At 52.6% G+C, this 20,015-nt stretch overlaps 3 protein-coding genes across 3 annotated transcripts; all 3 read right to left on the bottom strand.

Annotated features, from left to right (window-relative positions):
- Positions 1-6,347: 6,347 nt before the first annotated feature.
- On the bottom strand, positions 6,348-13,107 carry LOC101868178 (alpha-protein kinase 2). Its single transcript, XM_031054808.2, has 9 exons — positions 12,973-13,107; positions 12,450-12,597; positions 11,955-12,082; positions 11,826-11,861; positions 10,896-11,170; positions 10,707-10,795; positions 10,034-10,251; positions 9,541-9,589; positions 6,348-6,645 (listed from the first exon to the last, which is right to left on the bottom strand). The coding sequence occupies exons 1-9, from the start codon at positions 12,989-12,991 to the stop codon at positions 6,411-6,413; spliced, it is 1,197 nt and encodes a 398-aa protein (XP_030910668.2). The 5' UTR covers positions 12,992-13,107; the 3' UTR covers positions 6,348-6,410.
- Positions 13,108-13,473: 366 nt separating this feature from the next.
- On the bottom strand, positions 13,474-16,923 carry LOC117437904 (uncharacterized). Its single transcript, XM_034072644.1, has 3 exons — positions 16,840-16,923; positions 14,268-16,182; positions 13,474-13,502 (listed from the first exon to the last, which is right to left on the bottom strand). The coding sequence occupies exons 1-3, from the start codon at positions 16,921-16,923 to the stop codon at positions 13,474-13,476; spliced, it is 2,028 nt and encodes a 675-aa protein (XP_033928535.1).
- Positions 16,924-18,123: 1,200 nt separating this feature from the next.
- On the bottom strand, positions 18,124-20,015 carry LOC117437903 (alpha-protein kinase 2-like). The gene is made up of 2 exons (XM_034072643.1): positions 18,986-20,015; positions 18,124-18,134 (listed from the first exon to the last, which is right to left on the bottom strand). Exons 1-2 carry the CDS (start codon positions 20,013-20,015, stop codon positions 18,124-18,126), a joined length of 1,041 nt encoding a protein of 346 aa, XP_033928534.1.

Here is a 20,015-nt window from a genome sequence, read left to right as displayed (position 1 = left end):
TGTTCATTACCTGAGGTTACAGCAGAGCTGATAAGGGTTAATATGTAACATGCCCAAGTTCACCATGTGAAACAGCAGCAGCCAGGGCCTCACTGCAGCACTGGAACACGTGTGCACTGCCCACCAGGAGCTGTTGCACAACATCCCAACCCATGTTCCTCTCTGTGTACCTCAGGGGGTGTAAAACCCCATAGCCCCCAATAGAACAGGCTCCCAGTGCCCAGACCTGCATGGGGTGAAGCCACAGTGAATGGCACCCTAGGAATGCAGCCCTATCTCCCAGGGCACACACAGGCTCAGTGCTAGAGCTCAGACCCAGAGCAGGCTGGGGCTCAGTAATGTTTAACACAGGTGCCAGCCCCACACACTCAGCCCTGCAGGACACAACCCTCTGCACCAGGGAGCAAGGTGTGTGTATGTGGTGCTCTGAGCTCTCCAGTCACTGTAAGTGCCTCAGAGGGACCCAAGGAGGGCTTAGGAACAGCAGGTGAGTCCTGTTTCCTTTCATACCCTGTAAGCCTGACTCTGGTCTGGGACTTGCTAAGCAGAGACTGAGCTGAGTGAAGCTTGAAAGCAAACCTGCTGCACTGACTGCACATTACATAAGGGTTGTTATATATAAGGGATTTTTACCTGATCTTTACATGAAGAGATCACGAATTGAACTGATTGTCAATGCAAGAGGTTGGAAAATGTCCTTTGTCTTTAGTGCCAGCACCAAGTTTAGCCTTTAAATAAGATCCAGACTCCTCTGAGACCAAACACAGGCTCTGAAGCTGCAGATACACCTTTGTGCTCTGAGATGCTATCAGTGACTCAGCCATGCAGGGTGTCCTGGTGCATTATGGGCTGCACAGTGGCCATAAACCCCATAGGGAGCACTGATACAGCCGGTACCTCACACCAAAGGCACTGGGATGTGTCAGTGTCCCCAAACAAACCTGTTTCCAGGTGACAGGTATTAAAGCACAAAGCAAACAGCTTTTCCCTCCCCACCTTGGGGCTGTTTCCTGCTTTAAAACCTCATGTGGGTTTCATTCATCCGGTAGAAAGAAAAGGGGTTTGAACAGCAACTGCTTCCTTTTCACACTGACACCAGTGCAGAGGCACAGAGAAAGCCTCACATCTGTTGTTTGAACTGAGCTCTACAGTGTTGTCTGACCTGGAGAACCAGTGCAGGAGGTGACTGGAACTGGTGCATGTTACACAGGCAGCATCGGCTCCTTCCAGGGCTCCTGCATCCCATCCCATGAGCAGCTCCTGTCCCACTGAGCTCCAGCTCCTGCAGGCACAAGCACAGGTCAGTGTTACGGGTTACAGGAACACACACACAAGGAAGCAGTAACATGGTTATGACTGAAGGGTTCTGGTTTCACAGCAGCTGTTTCATGGGGAGGCAGAGGATGGAGTGTTCCTTGAGCTCAAACAGCAGCACAGGCAGAGGATGGGGTGTTCCTTGAGCTCAAACAGCAGCACAGGCAGAGGATGGGGTGTTCCTTGAGCTCAAACAGCAGCACAGGCAGAGGATGGGGTGTTCCTTGAGCTCAAACAGCAGCACAGGCAGAGGATGGGGTGTTCCTTGAGCTCAGACAGCAGCACAGGCAGAGGATGGGGTGTTCCTTGAGCTCACACAGCAGCACAGGCAGAGGATGGGGTGTTCCTTGAGCTCAAACAGCAGCACAGGCAGAGGATGGGGTGTTCCTTGAGCTCAAACAGCAGCACAGGCAGAGGATGGGGTGTTCCTTGAGCTCAAACAGCAGCACAGGCAGAGGATGGGGTGTTCCTTGAGCTCAAACAGCAGCACAGGCAGAGGATGGGGTGTTCCTTGAGCTCAAACAGCAGCACAGGCAGAGGATGGGGTGTTCCTTGAGCTCAGACAGCAGCACAGGCAGAGGATGGGGTGTTCCTTGAGCTCACACAGCAGCACAGGCAGAGGATGGGGTGTTCCTTGAGCTCAAACAGCAGCACAGGCAGAGGATGGGGTGTTCCTTGAGCTCAAACAGCAGCACAGGCAGAGGATGGGGTGTTCCTTGAGCTCAAACAGCAGCACAAGCGTGTCCTGGACCCCAGGACCCCAGCTGCCCTACAGCCCTCCCATGAAGGCTCCCATTGAGCCCACAAACAGAGGAGATCATCACTTGTGTCTCAGCTATGGGGACTCCAACATCCCTGTTCCATACAGTTCAGTTATGGACAGCACAGTCCATAACCCACCTTCAGGACAGCACAAACTGGGGTGCACTGGTTTATGGTGATCTACTGCTGATCCAGCCTCACTTCCCACCTATGCCTGCTCTAACCACCTCAGACCCTTACCTCTAATGGCCTCACCTCAGACCCCTTACCTCTAATGGGACCCTAATGGCACTCTAATGCAGTGGGATGGGAGCTGCTGTTCCCAACCCCAACCAGGACACACATGGATGTCAGGTGTACACCAGGATCACTCCCATCCCACCCCACAGTGGGAGCAGCCCTGAGGGATGCACACTGCAGTCAGACCCTGCCCCACCATCTGTGTGTGATGCTCAGCCCCATGGTGCAGGATGTGCCCCATGGGCCTGCAGCTATGGACCAGTTCCTGATTGGGAAACCCCAATCAATGCTGCTCCCCAGGCCTGCAGCAGGGATCATGGCTCCCAGGTTAACCACCTCTGTGCTGCTCCCAGTTAATGTGTGCCTATGGGGCAGCCACAACTGGTAATGTTTAACTGGTGCCATTGACTCACATGGGTCACAGCATCCTCCCTTCCATGCTGTACGTGTGCCTCAGCCTTGGCTGTCACACTGGGTACCAGCAGTGGTAAAGCTGCTTCCTCGAGTGCTTGCTGCCCTTGATGCTGTGGTAACCTGGGATACACACAAACACCATCCCTGCCCATCTGCATTCCCAACACCATTACCTCTAGGAGCCCTGAACTGGTGTAAGCAGCAGGGATTCACACAGCAAAGGGATGAGCTCAGTTCCAATGGATGTGGCTTTGCTCCAGCTGTGCCTGGGAGCTGGATCCAAGGCATCCATCCCAGCCCTGGCACCTGAGTTCTGCACTCATCAATCAGTTCAGGGTATGGATCAGTGCAGGCAGAGCTGCAGTGAAGCCACATGGACACAGGTTCCCATTCGGGAATGGCATCAGTGCAACAGTTCTGAGCCCTCTGTCAGCTCCTAAGCCAGAGTGAGCTCCAGATCAGATCATCCCACCTGGCTCTATGGGTGTCAAGGGAAGCATTGGGAGCTGAGCTGCATGTGCCACATGTGTGTGTTGTGCTCTGTCCTTGTGTCACCTTCCTAACGTCCAACAAACCTGCTCCTTGTTCTGTCAGGGATTTCCACATCCTTTGGCATCCCATAGGAACAACAGGAGCCAAACTGCAGCGGGTGGTGCAAGGCTGCTGAGCCCCAGGGCTCTGCTCTGTGCTAATGCAGCTCTGGCTGCACCAAACTGGTAAGGGGACAGTGCTGGCACCTACAACAGCACCTGTGCCATTGAACCCCTGAGAACTGTAGGGTATGGAGGTGTCCAAGCTGCTCTTGAACTGGATGTGCAGGGATAAGGCTGTTAAGAACCCATAAATACAGGTCCTGAGGTGTGTGTGTAACACCTGCTTTGCCATCAGTGTTAAGCTCAGCTCAAGGCAGATTCTTCACCCATCCCATAGCTGGAAAGTAAACCCCATTGAGAACATGGGTGAGCATCTGAGCTGCAGCCTGAGCACAACTGGGTTTGCAGTTGTCCCTACCCCGAGGGCACAGAGCAAAGGGGACTGGGGAGCACTGCCCTGCTCAGTGGGGCTAAAGGTGACACTGCCCCTGCTGTGGGGGCCGTCTCCCTCCCCCAGATCAATACTGCAATAGGACTTATCAGAGGGAGAAGGAAATGTTTACCTTCAAAGCTCAGGATCCCATAAAGGGCAGGGAAAAGGGGCCCCTGGGGGCAGAGCTGCCCACAGCTCCCCACTGATGGGGGCAGAGCTGCCCATAGCTCCCCACTGATGGGGGCTCCCCACTGATGGGGGCAGAGCTGCCCACAGCTCCCCACTGATGGGGGCAGAGCTGCCCACAGCTCCCCACTGATGGGGGCTCCCCACTGATGGGGGCTCCCCACTGATGGGGGCTCCCCAAAGGAACCCAGCTCCTCGGTGCTGCCCTAAGGACACAGCAGAGCATCACTCAGGTAAGTGCTTCCCATGCTGTTCATGTGGGGAGGGAAACCCTAAATGGAGGCACATCCATGTGGCTGTGGCACTAGAAGCTGCCTGCGGCTGCCCCATACCTGCTGTGCTGTCACACATGGTTCCTAGGGCAGCCTCACACTGTACCTGCCAGGACCTGTCAGGCTGTTCCTCAGGGGTTGAGCAGTGTCTTAGCTCATTGCTGCTCTGCTGGAGAGAGGAAGAGGAGTAAAATGGGTGTGAGGACAGGTGAGGGGAAGAGCACTGATGATGGGATGGGTTAGAGAGCAATGGGCTGTGCTTGTGCTGCTTTGGGTTCTGGTGCTGAGGAGCAGAGTGAGCTGCATCTGTGGCACAGCACCAGGGCAGCTCTAGGAGCAAGCTCCATTACAGCCAGCAGTTACTGACACCCTGTTGCTGTTCCTGTAGTGAACACTCACTTGGCTTGCACCTTCCCAGAGCACAGGGCAGTGTTCCTTCCCCTTAACACCCAATGGGATCTTGCATGATGCTCACACTGGCTTCACACACTGAGGGGAAAGGGGATACAGATGGAGTAAGATACAAAGGTTACTACTGCTCACCCTCCTGCCTTCCCTGTGCTCCTCTGCTTCCTGCAGTACTCAGCCATGCTGGTGGCACATAACTGACTATCCACAGCTCTGGAATGCTGGTAATGGAGAACAAACTCTAGCAGCAGGATCCCTCCCCATGAGGCTCCTGCTGCACAGGTATGAATGTGCATAACCCTGAGCTTTGTGTTCTGCAGGTCTGAGGTCCCCTCTGAGCTCTGCTCCCACAGCCCAAGGACCTCCGGAGCTGTGGAGTGTGACAATGGTGTTTGTGTCCACTTATCAAACGCCATTATCACACTAAATAGCTACTGGTGGACAAGGCAGCAGCAGCAATGGGATCTCCTTACTACGAGGAGTAACTGACCTTCCTACAGCTGTAGGATTAGCTGTAAAGCACACCAGGAACACAAGGAACACCCTGGTGTCACTATGTTCTCTTCACACCATGACCCAGACACATCAGCAGGGAGCTGAGGGTGTTGAAGAGGGGCCTGCAGTGCCATGGAGCTGCTGGCTGTGGAAGCAGACAGACAGGAGGACAGGACAGACAGGAGGACGGGACAGACAGGGTGACAGGGGATGGGCAACAACCGGACAAGTGAGAGGCACAGACTGTTCTCCACCTGCCTTACACACACCAAAGCACAGCCTCAATGGAGCAGCCTGAGGAGATGGCTCTGACCTGTGTTACTCAGTGCAGCCTCTTCTGCCTGTGGTAGCTACTAACGGGTGGTTGTCCCGGTGTAACTGCAGGTGTAGCTGAACTCCAGGGCAAAGGCACCACATGACATTGCTGGAACCGATGGTTTTGTTCTGGAACAGGAACAGCTTTAAAGCAGCTATTGCCAGGGGTCCTGTTTGCCTTCCCCATTGTCACCAGTGACAGGAACTGGTGACTCACACAGTGTTGTAACACATCAGTAATGCAGTTTGTCTGCTCCAACACCCAATAAAGTCCTGAGCACCATTTGGCTGCGGGTGTGACTATTGAATCCACATATGATGCTTGGCATCAGACAGGCTCCACTCCCACACCTGCTCTGCAGGGTCAGTAACACAGAAGGGAGATCAGCTTCTGAGTACACACATCAAGTACAGGTGGAAGAGAAGTGACAAACACCAACCCCTTAACCCAGAAACACAACCATGACCATGCTAACTAATGGGGAAAGGGAAAGGAGACAGAGACCTCCAGTCCTGAATGGCTTTGTCTTGTATTAAAAGACACGTAAGTGGGAGAACCAATGACAAGAGGGGGATCATAGTGGGGTTACACTGGGAAAGGAATCCTCTATAGCAGCCTGAGCAACAACACTGTGCAAAGTGTGGTAAGGGGCAGCTGGAACACGTGGCTGTGTTGTGGCAGCTGAACCCACAGGGTCACAGGGAAGTGAGGATGCTCTGCAGTGACATGTGCTGCACTCCATGTGCAGTCCAGTGCAGACACCAAGTCATAGAGGGGTTGTGTGATGCTCTGGGTGTCTTCAGAACCTTGCTGGTGTTAAATCCCAGTGCCAGGACCATGGAATCAGCTCCTTCCCTTGCTGCTGGCACCAGCATGAGGATGATCCCAAAATGCCATCAGAAGGCAAAGCCTGAAGCTGTTCCCCAGCTCATTGGTGCCCATCACTGCTCCAGCTCCTCAGGAGGGTCCAGAGCAACTCAGTGCTCTGAGGCAATGAAGTCTCTGGGTTCTCTGGCCTTCTTGGGCACAGTTTTCTTCATGGATGATGAGTGTGGAAGGGGTTTGCTCTTCATGGCTGTTGCTTTCCTCTGCTTCTGGTGAGGGCTTCGCAGGGATTTCAGCCCCAGCATCTCACAGTACTTATTGCACTGGTGGAGGGCTCGGAACTGCTCAATGAAGGAGAAGGAGCAGTTGCCTTTAAACCCTTTGTATCTGCAGCAACAGAGAAAACAAAGAGCCAGATGGGATCTCAGCACAGGGAGGCAGAGCGTGGCTGCTGGCCATGGGGAACACCAAGCACTGCTGCTTCTGCTGCAGGGAAACAAAGCCAGCCATGGGGGGGAAGGAAACCAGGCAACAAGCAGTGGCACAGAGGGAACAAAGTCCTATAGGTCCCTGGCTCCCATTCTTCACTGCAGTGAGCTGGGAATGCAGCTGTCTGCTGGGCAGCCTTGTCTCAGTAACACAGACAGGAATCCTACAGCTAGGAACAGTTCTCTTGAGCACCATGAGGTGACAAAGCTGCTGCACGAGGTGTTTCCATCCAAACCTGTACCTGTCCTGTGTGCCAAGCTCCTCTCTCATAGACCTGACTACCAGGATGCTCTTCCAGTGCATGTTTGACCCTGTTCTGGTTCACTGGCCACACAATGTCCTCATACGTGAGCTGTGAGTTATCACTGCACAAACCCAACCAGCTTTAGCACTGAAACAAACACAACCTGCAGCATTCCAGAGAGCTTCCTTCCTCCTGCAGAGTGCTAAAGAGAACACTGGTGCTCTGAGAGCTCAGCATTTCCCCTATAGAAGGATGGTGCCAATGGGGAAAGATAACAGAACCCCTTGCAGAAGGGGATGGTGTTGCCTCCTTTTGTATCTAACTGCCCTATTCTGCATCTCTAACAACCAGGTTGTGAGCCTGCAACCCAGCCAGCTGCCACAGGCAGGCAGATGAACCCCAAAGGGCTGAGGTTATTGTCCTCTCCAAGGGAGGTTTGTGCTGGTTTACCCAAAGGATGCTCAAGTGTTGAGCTCAGCAGGACATGAGCTGTTCTCTCATTCCTTTGGAGGAATAATGGACTTGAGGCTGTATCCTTGAGCTCCTTGTACATAGCTGTGTATGCTCTGAAGCTGCGGGGGCAAACCTGGCTGTGCTCAGCAAGTAAACCTCTTGATCCCAGTGCTCCTGGAACCAGTTAAAGCAGAGCTGGTGGCTCCTTCATGTGCTTTCCTCATGCTGTTACATGCTGAGAACACTCATTGCTTTGTGGAAATCACCTTGGGATGAGAAGGTTGAGCTTTCCTCATGCAGTGAATACAAGTCTGCCTTTCCTACCTGTACTTGGAACTTCCTGTATGTCTGTGGAGGAACACCTTAACCAGGAGCAGAACCAGTAGCTGAGGGTACTTCAATGTACAGCTGAAGGCTCTGCTAACCTAACTACAGCTTTACAACTCAACAGCTGCAGTAAGGGCACAACAGTCCTGTGAGCAAGACACAGACCATGTGAGGGGTTTATTCCCTAGCTCTGCCCCTCAATGAGTCATCCCCACCTCCCTTAACACAACAGTTTGCATCTGTCCTTGTGCTCCAGATGTGCCCTGTGGGAGCTGAGAGGATGAATGAGCCTGCTCTGACTCCAGCAGGTGCCTCCAGATGTGCTTTGTTCTGCACAGACCTGGTGCCCACAGCTTGTTGTAACCTGCCAGGACCTGGGAACTTGATTCAAAGCACTCTACAGCCTGTGGTGTGTGTAAGTGGGGAGGTCTCCTCTCTACTGCCCTTCCAAGCCTTGAGACACGAGTGTGTTACTTGCACAGTGCACACATTACTCACCAACTAGAGGACTGGTAATAAAACCTGGACAGAATTCCAGCCCCTAAACCTGACCCAAACCACATCTTCCTTAACCCTGAGGTGTTGGATTTGAGCCCAGGCTCAGCCTCTGCATTCAACGGCTGCCATGTGGAGTTAACCCAAACTCACCAGTGCCCCCAAAGCAGAGTCCCCATGTGGTAAGCACCATGCCCGTGGGTCACCGTGTTCCTGAGCTCCTCCTCTTTGGGCCTGGATAAACACCTGGCACTTCTGGCTTAGCAAAGCCACAGCCTCAAACCAGACCTCATTCAGTGCTGCTTGTCCCAGTGCTCCACTGAAATCCGGGTGGTTTCTAGTGAGGCTTTGCCCTCTGCTGACAGAAGCTGTATTGCAGGAATCACTGACCCTGCTCTGTGCTCGGGTTTCAGCTCACATAGGAAGAGCAGAATAACCTGGAATAGTTCCTCAAGGACCACAGCATTCCCAAAGGGTATTCCTGCTTTGCCTTGCTGGGACTGGCCAGGGTTTGGAGGTAAGAACCTGGCTGTGACCAGTGAGGTCCTTCCCCTGCAAAGGGGACAATTCCTGGCAATTCCTATAGCATTTACACCAAAAATCACTTTTGGATCTTAAAATCCCACCAGCAAATGTTAAGGGTTTTCCCATACTCACAATGTAACAGATACAATGAGGTTCTTCTCCTCAAAGCAGAACCTGAATCTGAAGGCACTGACCCCCTCCTCTGCCCCTGCCACCAGCACTGCCTGTTCCTGTCAATGGCTCCTTGGCCTGGGGTGTAACTAAAGCTTTAATCAACACACTTCAGAGACAGTTGGAACATTAAAGGTTTACACAGAGGCTTAAATCACCCATAAAGGTCTGAAACCATTGTAAAACTAGCAGGAAACAGGTCTGCTTAACTACCCTGAGCTGGAGCCAGTGCTGGCCCTGCTTTGCCAGCCCTGCTGATGGACCACCAAGCAAAGCACCTCACCTCCTTATGAGCCAGCAGAGACCTCAGTTTCATGCATGAAGCACCCTTTGAACAAGTGTATCTTGAGGGAGGCATGAAGCAAAAGCCCAACCCACAGTGCAGCCCTTTTAGAACAACATGAATGTGTTTCCCCCATAGGTGGTTCCCACAAACATGATCCAAAGGAGTTAAGATGAGGCTGCTTTTCTTCCACACTGAAGCAAGAATAGCTTTGAGTGCAGCCTCCCCCAGCACGCAGGGAAGAGATTGATGTGCAAAGCAAAGCCATGCTGTGAAGAAAGCAGTTTGCACTCACCCTTTGGCCAGTGTTGCTATGCCAACGTCGGTTAACTTCATTCCTACACCTACAGGCAGCAAGGAAACAGAACTTGTGTTACACTGGAACAGCACCAGATCTAGAGGCATTCAGTATTGCTCATTGATTCATAGCTTGCATTGTCACCATTCTGCCTCAGTTACCCCAGTAAAACCAGGATCTCTGTGCTCTGTAGCACTTGCAATTCCTCGAGGTCAGTCTCAGACCAGTAGTTCACAGATAGGTGATGAGTAGAGTGCAACCTGTGCCCTGTGCACAGTCCCTGCAGTAAGGGAGGTTACATTTGGCTTTAAGGAAGAGACTCAATCTCTGCTGACACCTGCCCTGGGTATATTTGTTTATGGGCTTTGTGTGGTTGATGTTTGTAAACTCAGACTACAATGTTCTCAACTGCTTGTTTGTTCTGTCAATCAAACAACAATCAGACAACCTGATCTTCACTTCCTATACACCATGTACTCCCATAGCTCACCTTGCAGGTCAGTGACCAGCAGGCTCCCGTTGGTCTTCTCATAGACCCAGTGCTGGAAGGTGCAGCACTTCTGGCCAGCCTCAGAATCCCTCCTCAGGAAGTTCACTTCCCTGCCATCCCGGACCGAGTACTTCACAAACTCCCCCACCAGCTCCTCCTCCACTGTTGCATAGGGGATGTTGTTGGCAGGGCGATGGACAAGGAAGATAGGAATGATCCTGGAAGCAAGGGTAAGAGCAGTAAAACACAGGGGGTTCTGTCAGTGAAGGAGTAAGGGACAGAGTAGCCAGGCTGAGTCTAGGCAGCGAAGTCTAAACCACACCAGGAGACATCTGGATAGGGCTGGTACCATAATCACCTTATCCTCTATGAGCTTATTGCTCTTGGTGACCAAAGTCTTGTATCTTGGATCAACAGTGCCAAAGGGGCAGCTGCTGCCACACTGCCATGAATACCCTCCTCTAAGTGTATATCAAAACAGGCCTTTTGCCTGCTACTTATTGTCTGTGCTCATGATCCTTCTCTAATGGGAACAGAACCTCTCTCAGCACCCTGATACTCAGCATTACACAGTAACACTGTCCTCAGAGTTCCTCTTCAGGAATGAGGTTGGGCAGCTGTGGCCCAGGACAGTACATACATGTAGATGTATACACAGTAGATGTATACTCACTCTGGTACCTCTCCAAAGCCTTCCAGGGGCTCAGCTTCAGCTGCATAGATCTTTGCATACTCTCTTGCAGTGTTCTGGACATAGCACTCCTGTTACAACAGATACACCTATGGAACATCACTCCACACTAACAGAGGAGCTGTTTGAGGAGTGCTTCCCCCACGACCCCTGCTGCCAATGGGAGCTCACCTGCAGTGCGAGGCTGTAGTTCTTCTGCACCAGATCATCCTGACTCTTGGTCCCATAGGTGATGGCATTGTGCACCTTGAGCACACAGGGGTGCCCAGGGCTGAACACTGGCACCAGCCCCTGCATCACTCGGCTTCGGAAGGCTTTCCTGTGCATGCCCTCTCCAAAGTGCAGCTCTTCTGTGGCTATCACCCCACGCAGGTTCCCTCCGAAGTAGCTGTCGCTGATGAAGTCCTCTCTGAACATGAGCTGCATGAACTCGATCTCCTCCACACCTACAACACAAAGGCATGGGGTTCTGCACAGCCTCTACCATCTAAAGGCAGTGGGGAGAAAGGTGACTCAGGAGGAGAGAATACAGAGTGGTAAAGGTGACTAAAGCTGCCAACATTCACTCAGCTGAAGAGTCCTTATCCAGTATGGCCACAATGGGAACACCTCTCCCAGCACCAGGCACACTCCCTGCATCAGCTCCATGCAGGCTGCCATTTAAAGTGGTTCTCTTCAAGAACATCAGTGAAGGAGCTAAGCAGGACAGCAAAGGTGTGTGTTACACAGCAGTGAAGGCTTTGCAGCTCCCTCTGGCTTGGATCCCTGCACTACTGCACACTGTGAGAAATGATGAAGTCAGTTGTAATGCACTATCTTTAGCTGCAGCACAGCAAGACATAAACTGAGTGTGATTAAACACAAGTTAGCATAGAGGGAAAGCATTCCAAAGCTTCATGCCTTTCTCTTGGGGTATAGTTACAGAGCATGTGTCCTCATGCACTTGGTGTGTCTGCATGACGTGAGGGGATGCTACTGCACTGCTTGCTGCACTAACTGAAGCTCCTAGTGCAAGCCAACACCATGTCCAACAAGCCACTGCAGCCTACATGGGGTTATTCCCCCCCAAAACTGCCATGAATTCAGGTGATGTTCACTTACCTTCACAGTTCTGGAAGCTTGAGAGATGTTCCAGCACTACAAGGAAACAAAGAAACATGTTTGGTGGTAATAATATGAATGAGAATCCCACTGTGGTTATTATTCCTTACAGTGATAAATGGGATTTACCTTCTGGAGTCAGATTAAACTCAGCAGTCACCTTCCCATACATATTGTTCAAGCAGCAGTAATACATCCCCTGGTCTTTGGTACTGGCTTTAGCTATTGCCAACGAGACGGGAGAGTCATCCTGGGCACTGGAACAGAACATGGTCATTTCCCACATCAACTTTCAGAAGAGCTTCTCTGATTATCCCATTCCCCTAAGAAGGAACAGGGCTTGGGGCTACACAAGTTAGTTAGACTGTGGTTGGGATGAAGGGAGATCCCCATGGATAAATACTGACTATTTTGGCAGTAAGAACTGCAGCTAGAAATGGCTTTAAACCTCTGTTATGTATTTCATGTTATTCCCAACAGTTTGAGGTACATTTATCCCATGAAGTCACATGAATGCAGACTAGGACCAACACTGATGCTCTGTGTGAAGAGCACCAAGCACACTGATCCTAGACTGAATCAGTGGCACATGCACCCAAGAGCTGCTCAGGAACAGCCACTCACCTCCTCTGCAGCCGAGCCAGCAACTTGGAATCCTTAGTCCAGGTAATGGTGGAGTCACTGTGAATGGCACCAAACTGACAGCACAGCTTAATGTTCCCTGAGCAGTCCGGGAAGAGCTCGGCCTGGATCCCCTTCAGCAGCCTGGGAGCTGGGACACAAGAGACACAGTTTAGGATCAGATGTTGCTTGGGCATTAAAAAGGAACTCCAGAGTGACTGAAGGATGTGACTCTGGCAACACTGGTAATGAAACAGGAGTTATCCCATGCAGATCCATGGATTTCCTCACCAAAACACACACTCTCTGCCTCAAGCAGCAGCTGGAAAAGCCCTTGAGAGAACAGCCTTGAGGCCCCAAGAGATGCTCAGTCCCCAGGTGTTCCTGTATCACCCCTTGCTAGATCACAGATGATGCTCCCTAAGCCCAGCTGGAGGCAGGACCCCACACTATAGGGTATCTGGTACTGCCTGTGGCCTCTGCCACCTCAGTTCCAAAGGGTTCCCAGCTGAAGGAAGGTCCCTACCTTTCTGGGCACAGGGCATCTGGTTCTCTGGCTGGCAAATCCAAGCCCTCAGGTTCCTGGCAGCCTCAGTGGCCTTGGGGTAAGGGTTGGAGCTGCTGATCCTACAGCTCTTTCCCAACCCAGCTGATCCTATGGTTCTAGGTTAGGGCAGGAGAAGCCTCTGCCCGGCCTGAGGCTGCTCCTCACACCCTGGTTCTCTGCTAGGACCTCCCAGCAGCTCCCAGCACGTGAGCAGGAGGATGGAGGCTGCTCAGAAAGCAAGTGAATCAGGAAGGGTTTTGGGACCATGACACATCCGTGTGCTGCAGTGAGACACCCTTTTAGATGTAAGGGACAGTCAATGCAAGACGTTCTGTTTCCTCCTGGGTTAATCCTGGTGTGACACAAGGCCCCTGGGGGGGGATCCCATTCCTGCAGCCTAATGCTGAAGGAATGCTGGGTCCATGAGGGGTCAGGCACCTGGAATTCACTGCTATGTTTAACTTGTAGTCACTTAAGTCCTTAAGCCCGAGGATCTTGCTGAATCAGGCCTAAAATGACACAGGCAGAATGTGCCACAGCTGCAAATAGAACTAGACAAAGTCCTCCCTCCTCCAGCTGTACATAACACAAGGGAGAACCCTGAGCCTCTCTGCTGCAGGCCTGAATGCTGAAAGCACAGCCTCAGGCTCATGGCAAGAGCCCAGCACCTCCCAGTGCCTGCAGCCTGCTGCCTGTGCTGCACAATGTGTCTCTCCTCCCACACACTTGGCTCTAGGCAAAGGACTCATCTTTGGGGGTTTTCAATGTGATTTGAGCAGCAGAGCTCTCCCCAGAGCACACCCTAATGAGAACCTCCCACAGTAGCACAGCTTTAGTCCCTGTTCAGTCTTGCTCTGGTGATTTCATGTCATAGCATCCACAGAGATCACAACCATCTGTCCAGCTGTTCCACTGCTGCTGCTCCTGTCTGCATCCTGGTTTACCTGGCAGCAGCCTGAACCTCCTTTCACTTGTATGCTGCTCCAGTTCAATACTGCTGACTTCAGCAGTGTCATTCCCAACAGTGGCAAGAGGAATGCAGAGCCAGCAGCAGCCAGGACTGCACTACACGTGGCACTACTAACAACACTACTTGGCTAGTAACAGAACCAGCTGGTAACCAAGGCAGGGTGACAGTGTCTGGGAGCTCACAGAGCTCTGGTTAAACCCAGCGAGGGCAGGATGTGTTTTACACCACAGGAGGCTTCACTTTGAACATCAAACTGCAGCCAGAACATGGGGAAGGACAGAAATGAAACTCAACCTTCTCTTACCTTTGCTCTCCTTGTTCACAGTGAGTTTCCTGTGCTGGTTTCTATCCTCTCTCTGCCTCACTCCTGCCTCACTCCCCACAGGCTCTGTGGCAAGGACAGGATCACTGCAGGCTTCTCTCTGCTCCAGACGGGGCTTTTTGGACAGTGATGCTGCAGGTAACTTCTTCTTAGCCCCAGCAGCTCCATGACTGCTCTTGGCTGGGTTGGGTTTCCACTTGATAGGCTCAGCCTTTAACTCTCCATCAGACTTGAAGGGGCTGTTGGCAAACCCCAGATGCTCTGATGCAGCCTGGCTGCCTGAGGCATGCCCAGCTCCTGAGGCACAGGGAGCTCCAGCCCTGCTTCCTCCTGCTTCTACATTCAAGTCCCTTAAAAGCACCTCCCCAGACGAGGGGGTGAATGGCACTGCTTGGGTTTCTGCTCCTGGCACTTGGTCTGTGGTTTGGGATGGACTCTTATGTGTGATGCTTTCAGGAGTCTCAGTCACAGTAACGTTTTCCTGTGCGTTAGAAACAACCTGGGAGCCATGACAGTCATCCCTCGAAGGCAGATCGCTGTCAGGATCAGGGCTGCTCTGTGCATGCAGGGCTGAGGGGTCTCCTTCCTCTGGGGAACTCACTCCATAGGTTTCAGGTGAGGTGTTGGCAGAAGAGGGCTCCTCATGTGGCTGCTGGTTGGGGTTCCCACTGGGGTAAAAGGGTTTATCCTCAGGGGGATCAGGCAGCTCTGCCCCTGCTGGGTAACAGTCTCTAGAACTACACCTCTCACCAGTTACACCCTCATCCATCAAGGGTGTGTTGTGCTCAGTGGGCAGTAACTGACCAACTGTCCCGTGTGACATACCTGGAGTCTCTTTGTCACAATCACCACTCTGAGCATCCTTTAATGTTCCAGGAGAGCCTGTATCCCATGCTTGGGAAGCAGGACTGATGAGGAGCTCTCCTTCCCCACCAACAGCCACCTGCATGGATCCACTGCTGGTAGGTAACATGGGATCTGACTCCTGCTCCAAGCACTCCCCTGGACTGAAGATGATTCTATTTGCTGTAACACAAATGGATGATGGTTCTTCTGGTTTGTTTCCAGTGCTAGAATCCAGACACACACCATCTGCTCCTACAGCTTCTGCAAGACAAGTGTTTCCTATGGATGCTCCATCTCCTTTAAATAGGATACTAGAATCAGCACAGTCACCTTCCCCTGTTCTTTGTCTGCTGTCTGGCTGTATAACAGGTTCCTGCTCCTGTGCCAAAGGAGGATCAGAAGAGGTGTCCTGTGCACAGTGCAGCTCTGGGGCTTGGGTTCCTGTCAGCCTGATCTCTAAGCTTGTGATGCCCCTGGGTTCACATGGGATTTGACAGTCTGACTCCTCATCCTCATGGAGAAGCTGCCACAGCTTCTCATGCACTGCAGATACATCAGCATCTCCTCTGCACGCAGGTTCTCCACCTTCCAGGCCTGACTTGGTCTGAGCCTCCAGCACAGGTTCATCAGAGGACAGACTGCAGAAGGTGTCTGTGTCATTGCTACCACTGGAGTCAAAGCTGCACTGTTGCCTTCCCTGCTGGGGCTCATCACAGAGCTTTGCAGAGGAGAGGACAGCACACAGACATTCCTGTTTGTCAGGGGCAGAGCCCATGGCCTGTACTGGGAAAGGTGAAACAGCTCCAGTACCAACACCCATTCCTTGCTGGTGCATTCCTCCCTTCTCACTCTGAGCAGGGTGTTGAGAGTCAGTCTGTACATTGTCACTCTCTGCTTGTGATGTCCCTTCAGTGCAGAGCACTTGTGGAGCTGGCTGGATGGCTCCTGCACTCACACAGGTCCCAGAGACACCTTCCTCTTCCAGCTGGGGCTCCATGCTCAGCCTTTCACAGCTCTGAGCAGAGATCTGAACATCATCAGCACCTTCATTCTACAGAGAAGGAAAGAGAAATGTAACTCAGAACCAGACCTGCTGCTTGACACAGGCCTGGACTGGAGTCCTGGCTCAAAATGTCCTTTCTTTGGGGTTTTAGCAGCTGTCAACAGTCCAACTATCAGCTTAATGGGTGAAATCAGAATCCTGGAGTTTGATACAGGTTTAGGACCTGGATCAAAATGTTATAGTCACGTTATGCAGGAACTATCAACTAACTAAGCCAAAGTGCCTGACACAAACCCTGTTCAGCTGCTGCCCATACCCCTCAGCACTGAGGCTTCAGTCTAAATGCCTGTCCCAGAGTCCCTGCCAAGCTTCTGGTGCCAGGGTTTCCCAGTTCCCAACAGCACTGCATCAGCTCCATGGAGGTGATGAGCATCTTCCACCCACAGCAAAGCTGGAGCTTCTACCCAGCTACAAACTCTGGGTTGGGGTTTGCCCTTGGGAGCCCCAGTTTCACCCACAGGTGTTTGTTAAGGTGTAAGGATGTGCTGGCTGGGGGCAGAATGAGCCCCTGGGACAGTCCTCTGGGGTGCAGCCCTGCTGTGTGTGCAGTGAGTGTGGCAGCACACAGCTCACAAGTGCTGCTCCTTAGGGAGGGACATGGAATGAAGGATTCCATGTGCAGCAGTGCACAGGCTGCTCACACACCAGCTCCTTCACCAGTACATGCTCACCTTGAACCCCTGAGCCTGGGAAGCTGAGCTCCACAACTGCTGTCCCTCTGGTGCCCATCATCCCTCCTGCTCAGGTCAGGAGAGAGCCCTGGATCCATCTGGAACTGTCCTCACAGGGGTTTGATGTCCCACATGCAGCCTCTGGGGTGGCTCCTTTAGGACAGTTTCCTTTTGCTTTTCCTTTGCCACTGACCCAGCTCCTTCCTTCCCTCTTCCCATGTCTTCCTGCCTGTCTGCTTCTCTCCTTGGGTACAACAACCTGGAAGTGACACCAGTTGATGCCAGGAAGGCCAAACCAGTTCTGTCTCTTTGTCCTCTCACATTTATGACATGAGTGACACCCATATCATGGCAGGATGGAGAGTAAAGCTCCTCAGCAGGAAGGACAATGCTCCAGGTGCCATACTGGGAATCAGGATGAGGATGCTGCTTGTGGCCTGGACCCCTGTGAAGCTGCTGGTTCCAGGAGCACCTCCCCAGCACCACTGCCATTCAACAGGCTCTGGGGCTCAGGAGCGACACCAGCACCTTCTGACTGCCCACTTGAATGACACACCACAGACTGGGAGCTCCCTGGCTCTCTGCATGGGATGTAATATCACACCATAGCACTGGCACAGTTGGCTTTGAGCAGCTATCATCAATTAGACTGCTTTGAAGCACTGGATACAGACAGGGGCTCACCAGGAGCTCAGGACAGGAGCCAGGAGCTCCCACCTCCACCAGTTAAGGGCAGCAGAAGGCAGCCAGTCCAGCACTGGGAGGCTCCAAGGGGAGATGGGGATCCCTGGGCACTGAGAGCTGTGCTGCACCCTCAGCAGAGCTCACCCTGCTCCTGGCAGAGGGGTCCCCAGCTCACACCACAGCCACATAAACCTGTGTGCAGCAATGGGAGGTAGGTTTGGTTCTACCCAGACTGCTGAGGAGCTCCTGGTTTATGGTATGGGAGCTCTGAGGAGCTGACCATGCTTTCCTGTGCTAGGGAGAGCACATTCACACAGGATGCTTTGGGCTCCTTTTCAACACCTCCTGATTTTGAACCCACACCTAAATTCCATCTTCATTCATACATTTAAAGCCAGAGGTTTGGCTTGTGCTCATCTCCAGCCCTTGTGTGCACACAGGTACTGCTTTCCTATCTGTGTTTCTTTGTCACAGGTGTTTTGCTCCCTGTACAATCAGCTGCACAGCTTCCAACCAGTGAAGTCAGTGACAGATTCTTCATGATTTAATACTCACACATCCACATTTATACATCTCAAGTCTTTACTACGAGACACAAAAAGCATGAGGGAGTTCTCCCACTGAGGGAAACTGTTGGCACATTGTACGAGTCTGTACAACCATGCTCATTTCCTACCAATAACATGGAGAGCACCAGGTTGGGGTTTCGTGTTTAACTGGGTTCTACACTTCAGCTGGAGCATTTGGCTCTTGTATTGCTTGATTTCAAAGCAAAGCTCCATCCACCTTTGCAACAGGACTGAGCTCTCCCCCTGTCAGACCCTCAGATCAGAGCCCTGCTATCTGTTGTAGCACGAACCTGTGCTTTGAGTACAAGAAAGTGACTCAAAAGCCTCTGTGCTCACAGGAGGTATGTGAAGAACTCTGTGGGCTGAAGACCACATTGCTCTGGGCAGCAGCCTGGGTCTCACATTTCCCTGCCCAGCTGTCCACAGGCCCATTAGTGCCTCTCACTATTATCTGTCTCACTCTATAATTAGAAGAGCGTGTGGTTTATTTGGGCCTTTTCAGCACCAGATTTCCTCCCAGCAGAGCTGTCATTCAGGAGTACATGAGCAGTGTCTCTCACAGTCATTCCCCATGGTTCTGTGGAATAAAGAGCATTTAGAGCAGCTCTTCCTCTTCACTGAGGAACACTGTACTTACCCTGGGTGAGCTGGCTTCAGCTGGCTCCTGGCTGTGCTCAGACAGGCCCCACGTCCTCTTCCTTTCCCCCTCTTCTGCAGGACACACAGGAGGCTGCATCTGGAGGCTCCCTGCAGCAGTGACACCTTCCTGACCCACAGCACCGACACCTTCCTGACCCACAGCACCGACACCTTCCTGACCCACAGCACCGACACCTTCCTGACCCACAGCACCGACACCTTCCTGACCCACAGCACCGGCTTCCCTGGGCTCCGCTGCAGCCTGCAGAGTCTGCCCTATAGCACTCACGTATCTGCAGAGCCCTGTGGGGCTCAGGAGCCTGAAGAGGTTCCTCCGCAGGCTCTCAGTCAAGGTGCACACTGCAGCCCTGGGGGTCTCCTCTGCCCCCTCCTCCAGCAGCAAGGAGCCTGCCCCCAGCGAGTCCTTGTCCCTGCTTGCTGCCATGGTGCCTGGAGCCTGCTCTGTCAGAGCAGCACAGTCTGTGGCAGGTCCCTTATCCCTGTGCTTGGATGTGTCCATTGGGAATCCCGCAGCTGGGTGGTTAATCCCATTGTCTTCAGCCCTGGGATGCTCATTTCCAACGGCTGCGGATGCTTCAGGCACTTCACTTGTCCCTTTGTCCTGCAGGCTGGAGCTGCTGTCCCGGTGGTGCCCAACAGTCAGAGTCATCTCTGGCTGCAGAGTTGACTGGCTGGACGCTGAGGGGTCTCTCCTTACATTGACTGCTTTGGGGTTTGAGTGATGACCACAGAAGCCAATGGTGGTTTCCATAGGGGCAGTGTCATCTGACACTGGGATCGGGCAAGGCATGTGAGGGAGGAAGTAAGCACAGGCATCACAATCCCTGCTCAGCTTTAACTCATCCTCATCATCACCTTCTAGTAAGAACTGTAACTTCTTCTTCCAGATCTCATCCTCGTGCACTGTCAGCACATCCGAACACTCAAAATACTCCAGGTCATCATCCAAGTCATCACTTACACTGGGAACCTGCTCTGGATAACCCCCCCCGGCAGGGGCAGGGTTGTCAGAACCATCTCTGACACAGGACCTGTGGTCTGCTGTGGGAGCAGCATCTGCCTGCTCAGGGATCAGGGTATCAGTGGGCAGAGCTGTAGCAGGGTTATCCCTCACCTGGGCATCAGCCACACAGTCCTCCCTGGGACAGCAGCAGTTGTCTGGGTGAGAGGTGCTCACATTGGCAGGGCAGGAGCCCACCTCCCTGCTGCTGCATTCCTCTGCTGGGACACAGGCCAT

This window comes from Melopsittacus undulatus, chromosome Z (assembly GCF_012275295.1).
Source record: "Melopsittacus undulatus isolate bMelUnd1 chromosome Z, bMelUnd1.mat.Z, whole genome shotgun sequence".
In the NCBI taxonomy this organism is placed as follows: Eukaryota; Metazoa; Chordata; class Aves; order Psittaciformes; family Psittaculidae; genus Melopsittacus; species Melopsittacus undulatus.
The sequence above is the reverse complement of the archived record's forward strand: the minus strand, read 5'-3'. Positions and strand labels throughout refer to the sequence as shown.

What these genes read in the sequence shown, in the direction of transcription:
- LOC101868178 (XM_031054808.2), bottom strand. An exon ending in AAGCTTCCAGAACTGTGAAG is followed by an intron (nt 11,171 to 11,825) that starts GTAAGTGAACAT and finishes TTTGTGTTGTAG; the next exon opens with GTGTGGAGGAGATCGAGTTC. An exon ending in GCTGGTCACTGACCTGCAAG is followed by an intron (nt 9,590 to 10,033) that starts GTGAGCTATGGG and finishes TGCTGCCTGTAG; the next exon opens with GTGTAGGAATGAAGTTAACC.
- LOC117437904 (XM_034072644.1), bottom strand. Translation starts at nt 16,923, where the DNA reads ATGGGCACCAGAGGGACAGCAGTTGTGGAGCTCAGCTTCCCAGGCTCA. An exon ending in ATGTACTGGTGAAGGAGCTG is followed by an intron (nt 16,183 to 16,839) that starts GTGTGTGAGCAG and finishes CCTTCTCTGTAG; the next exon opens with AATGAAGGTGCTGATGATGT. An exon ending in TGTGAACAAGGAGAGCAAAG is followed by an intron (nt 13,503 to 14,267) that starts GTAAGAGAAGGT and finishes GTGTCATTTTAG; the next exon opens with GCCTGATTCAGCAAGATCCT.
- LOC117437903 (XM_034072643.1), bottom strand. Translation starts at nt 20,015, where the DNA reads ATGGCCTGTGTCCCAGCAGAGGAATGCAGCAGCAGGGAGGTGGGCTCC.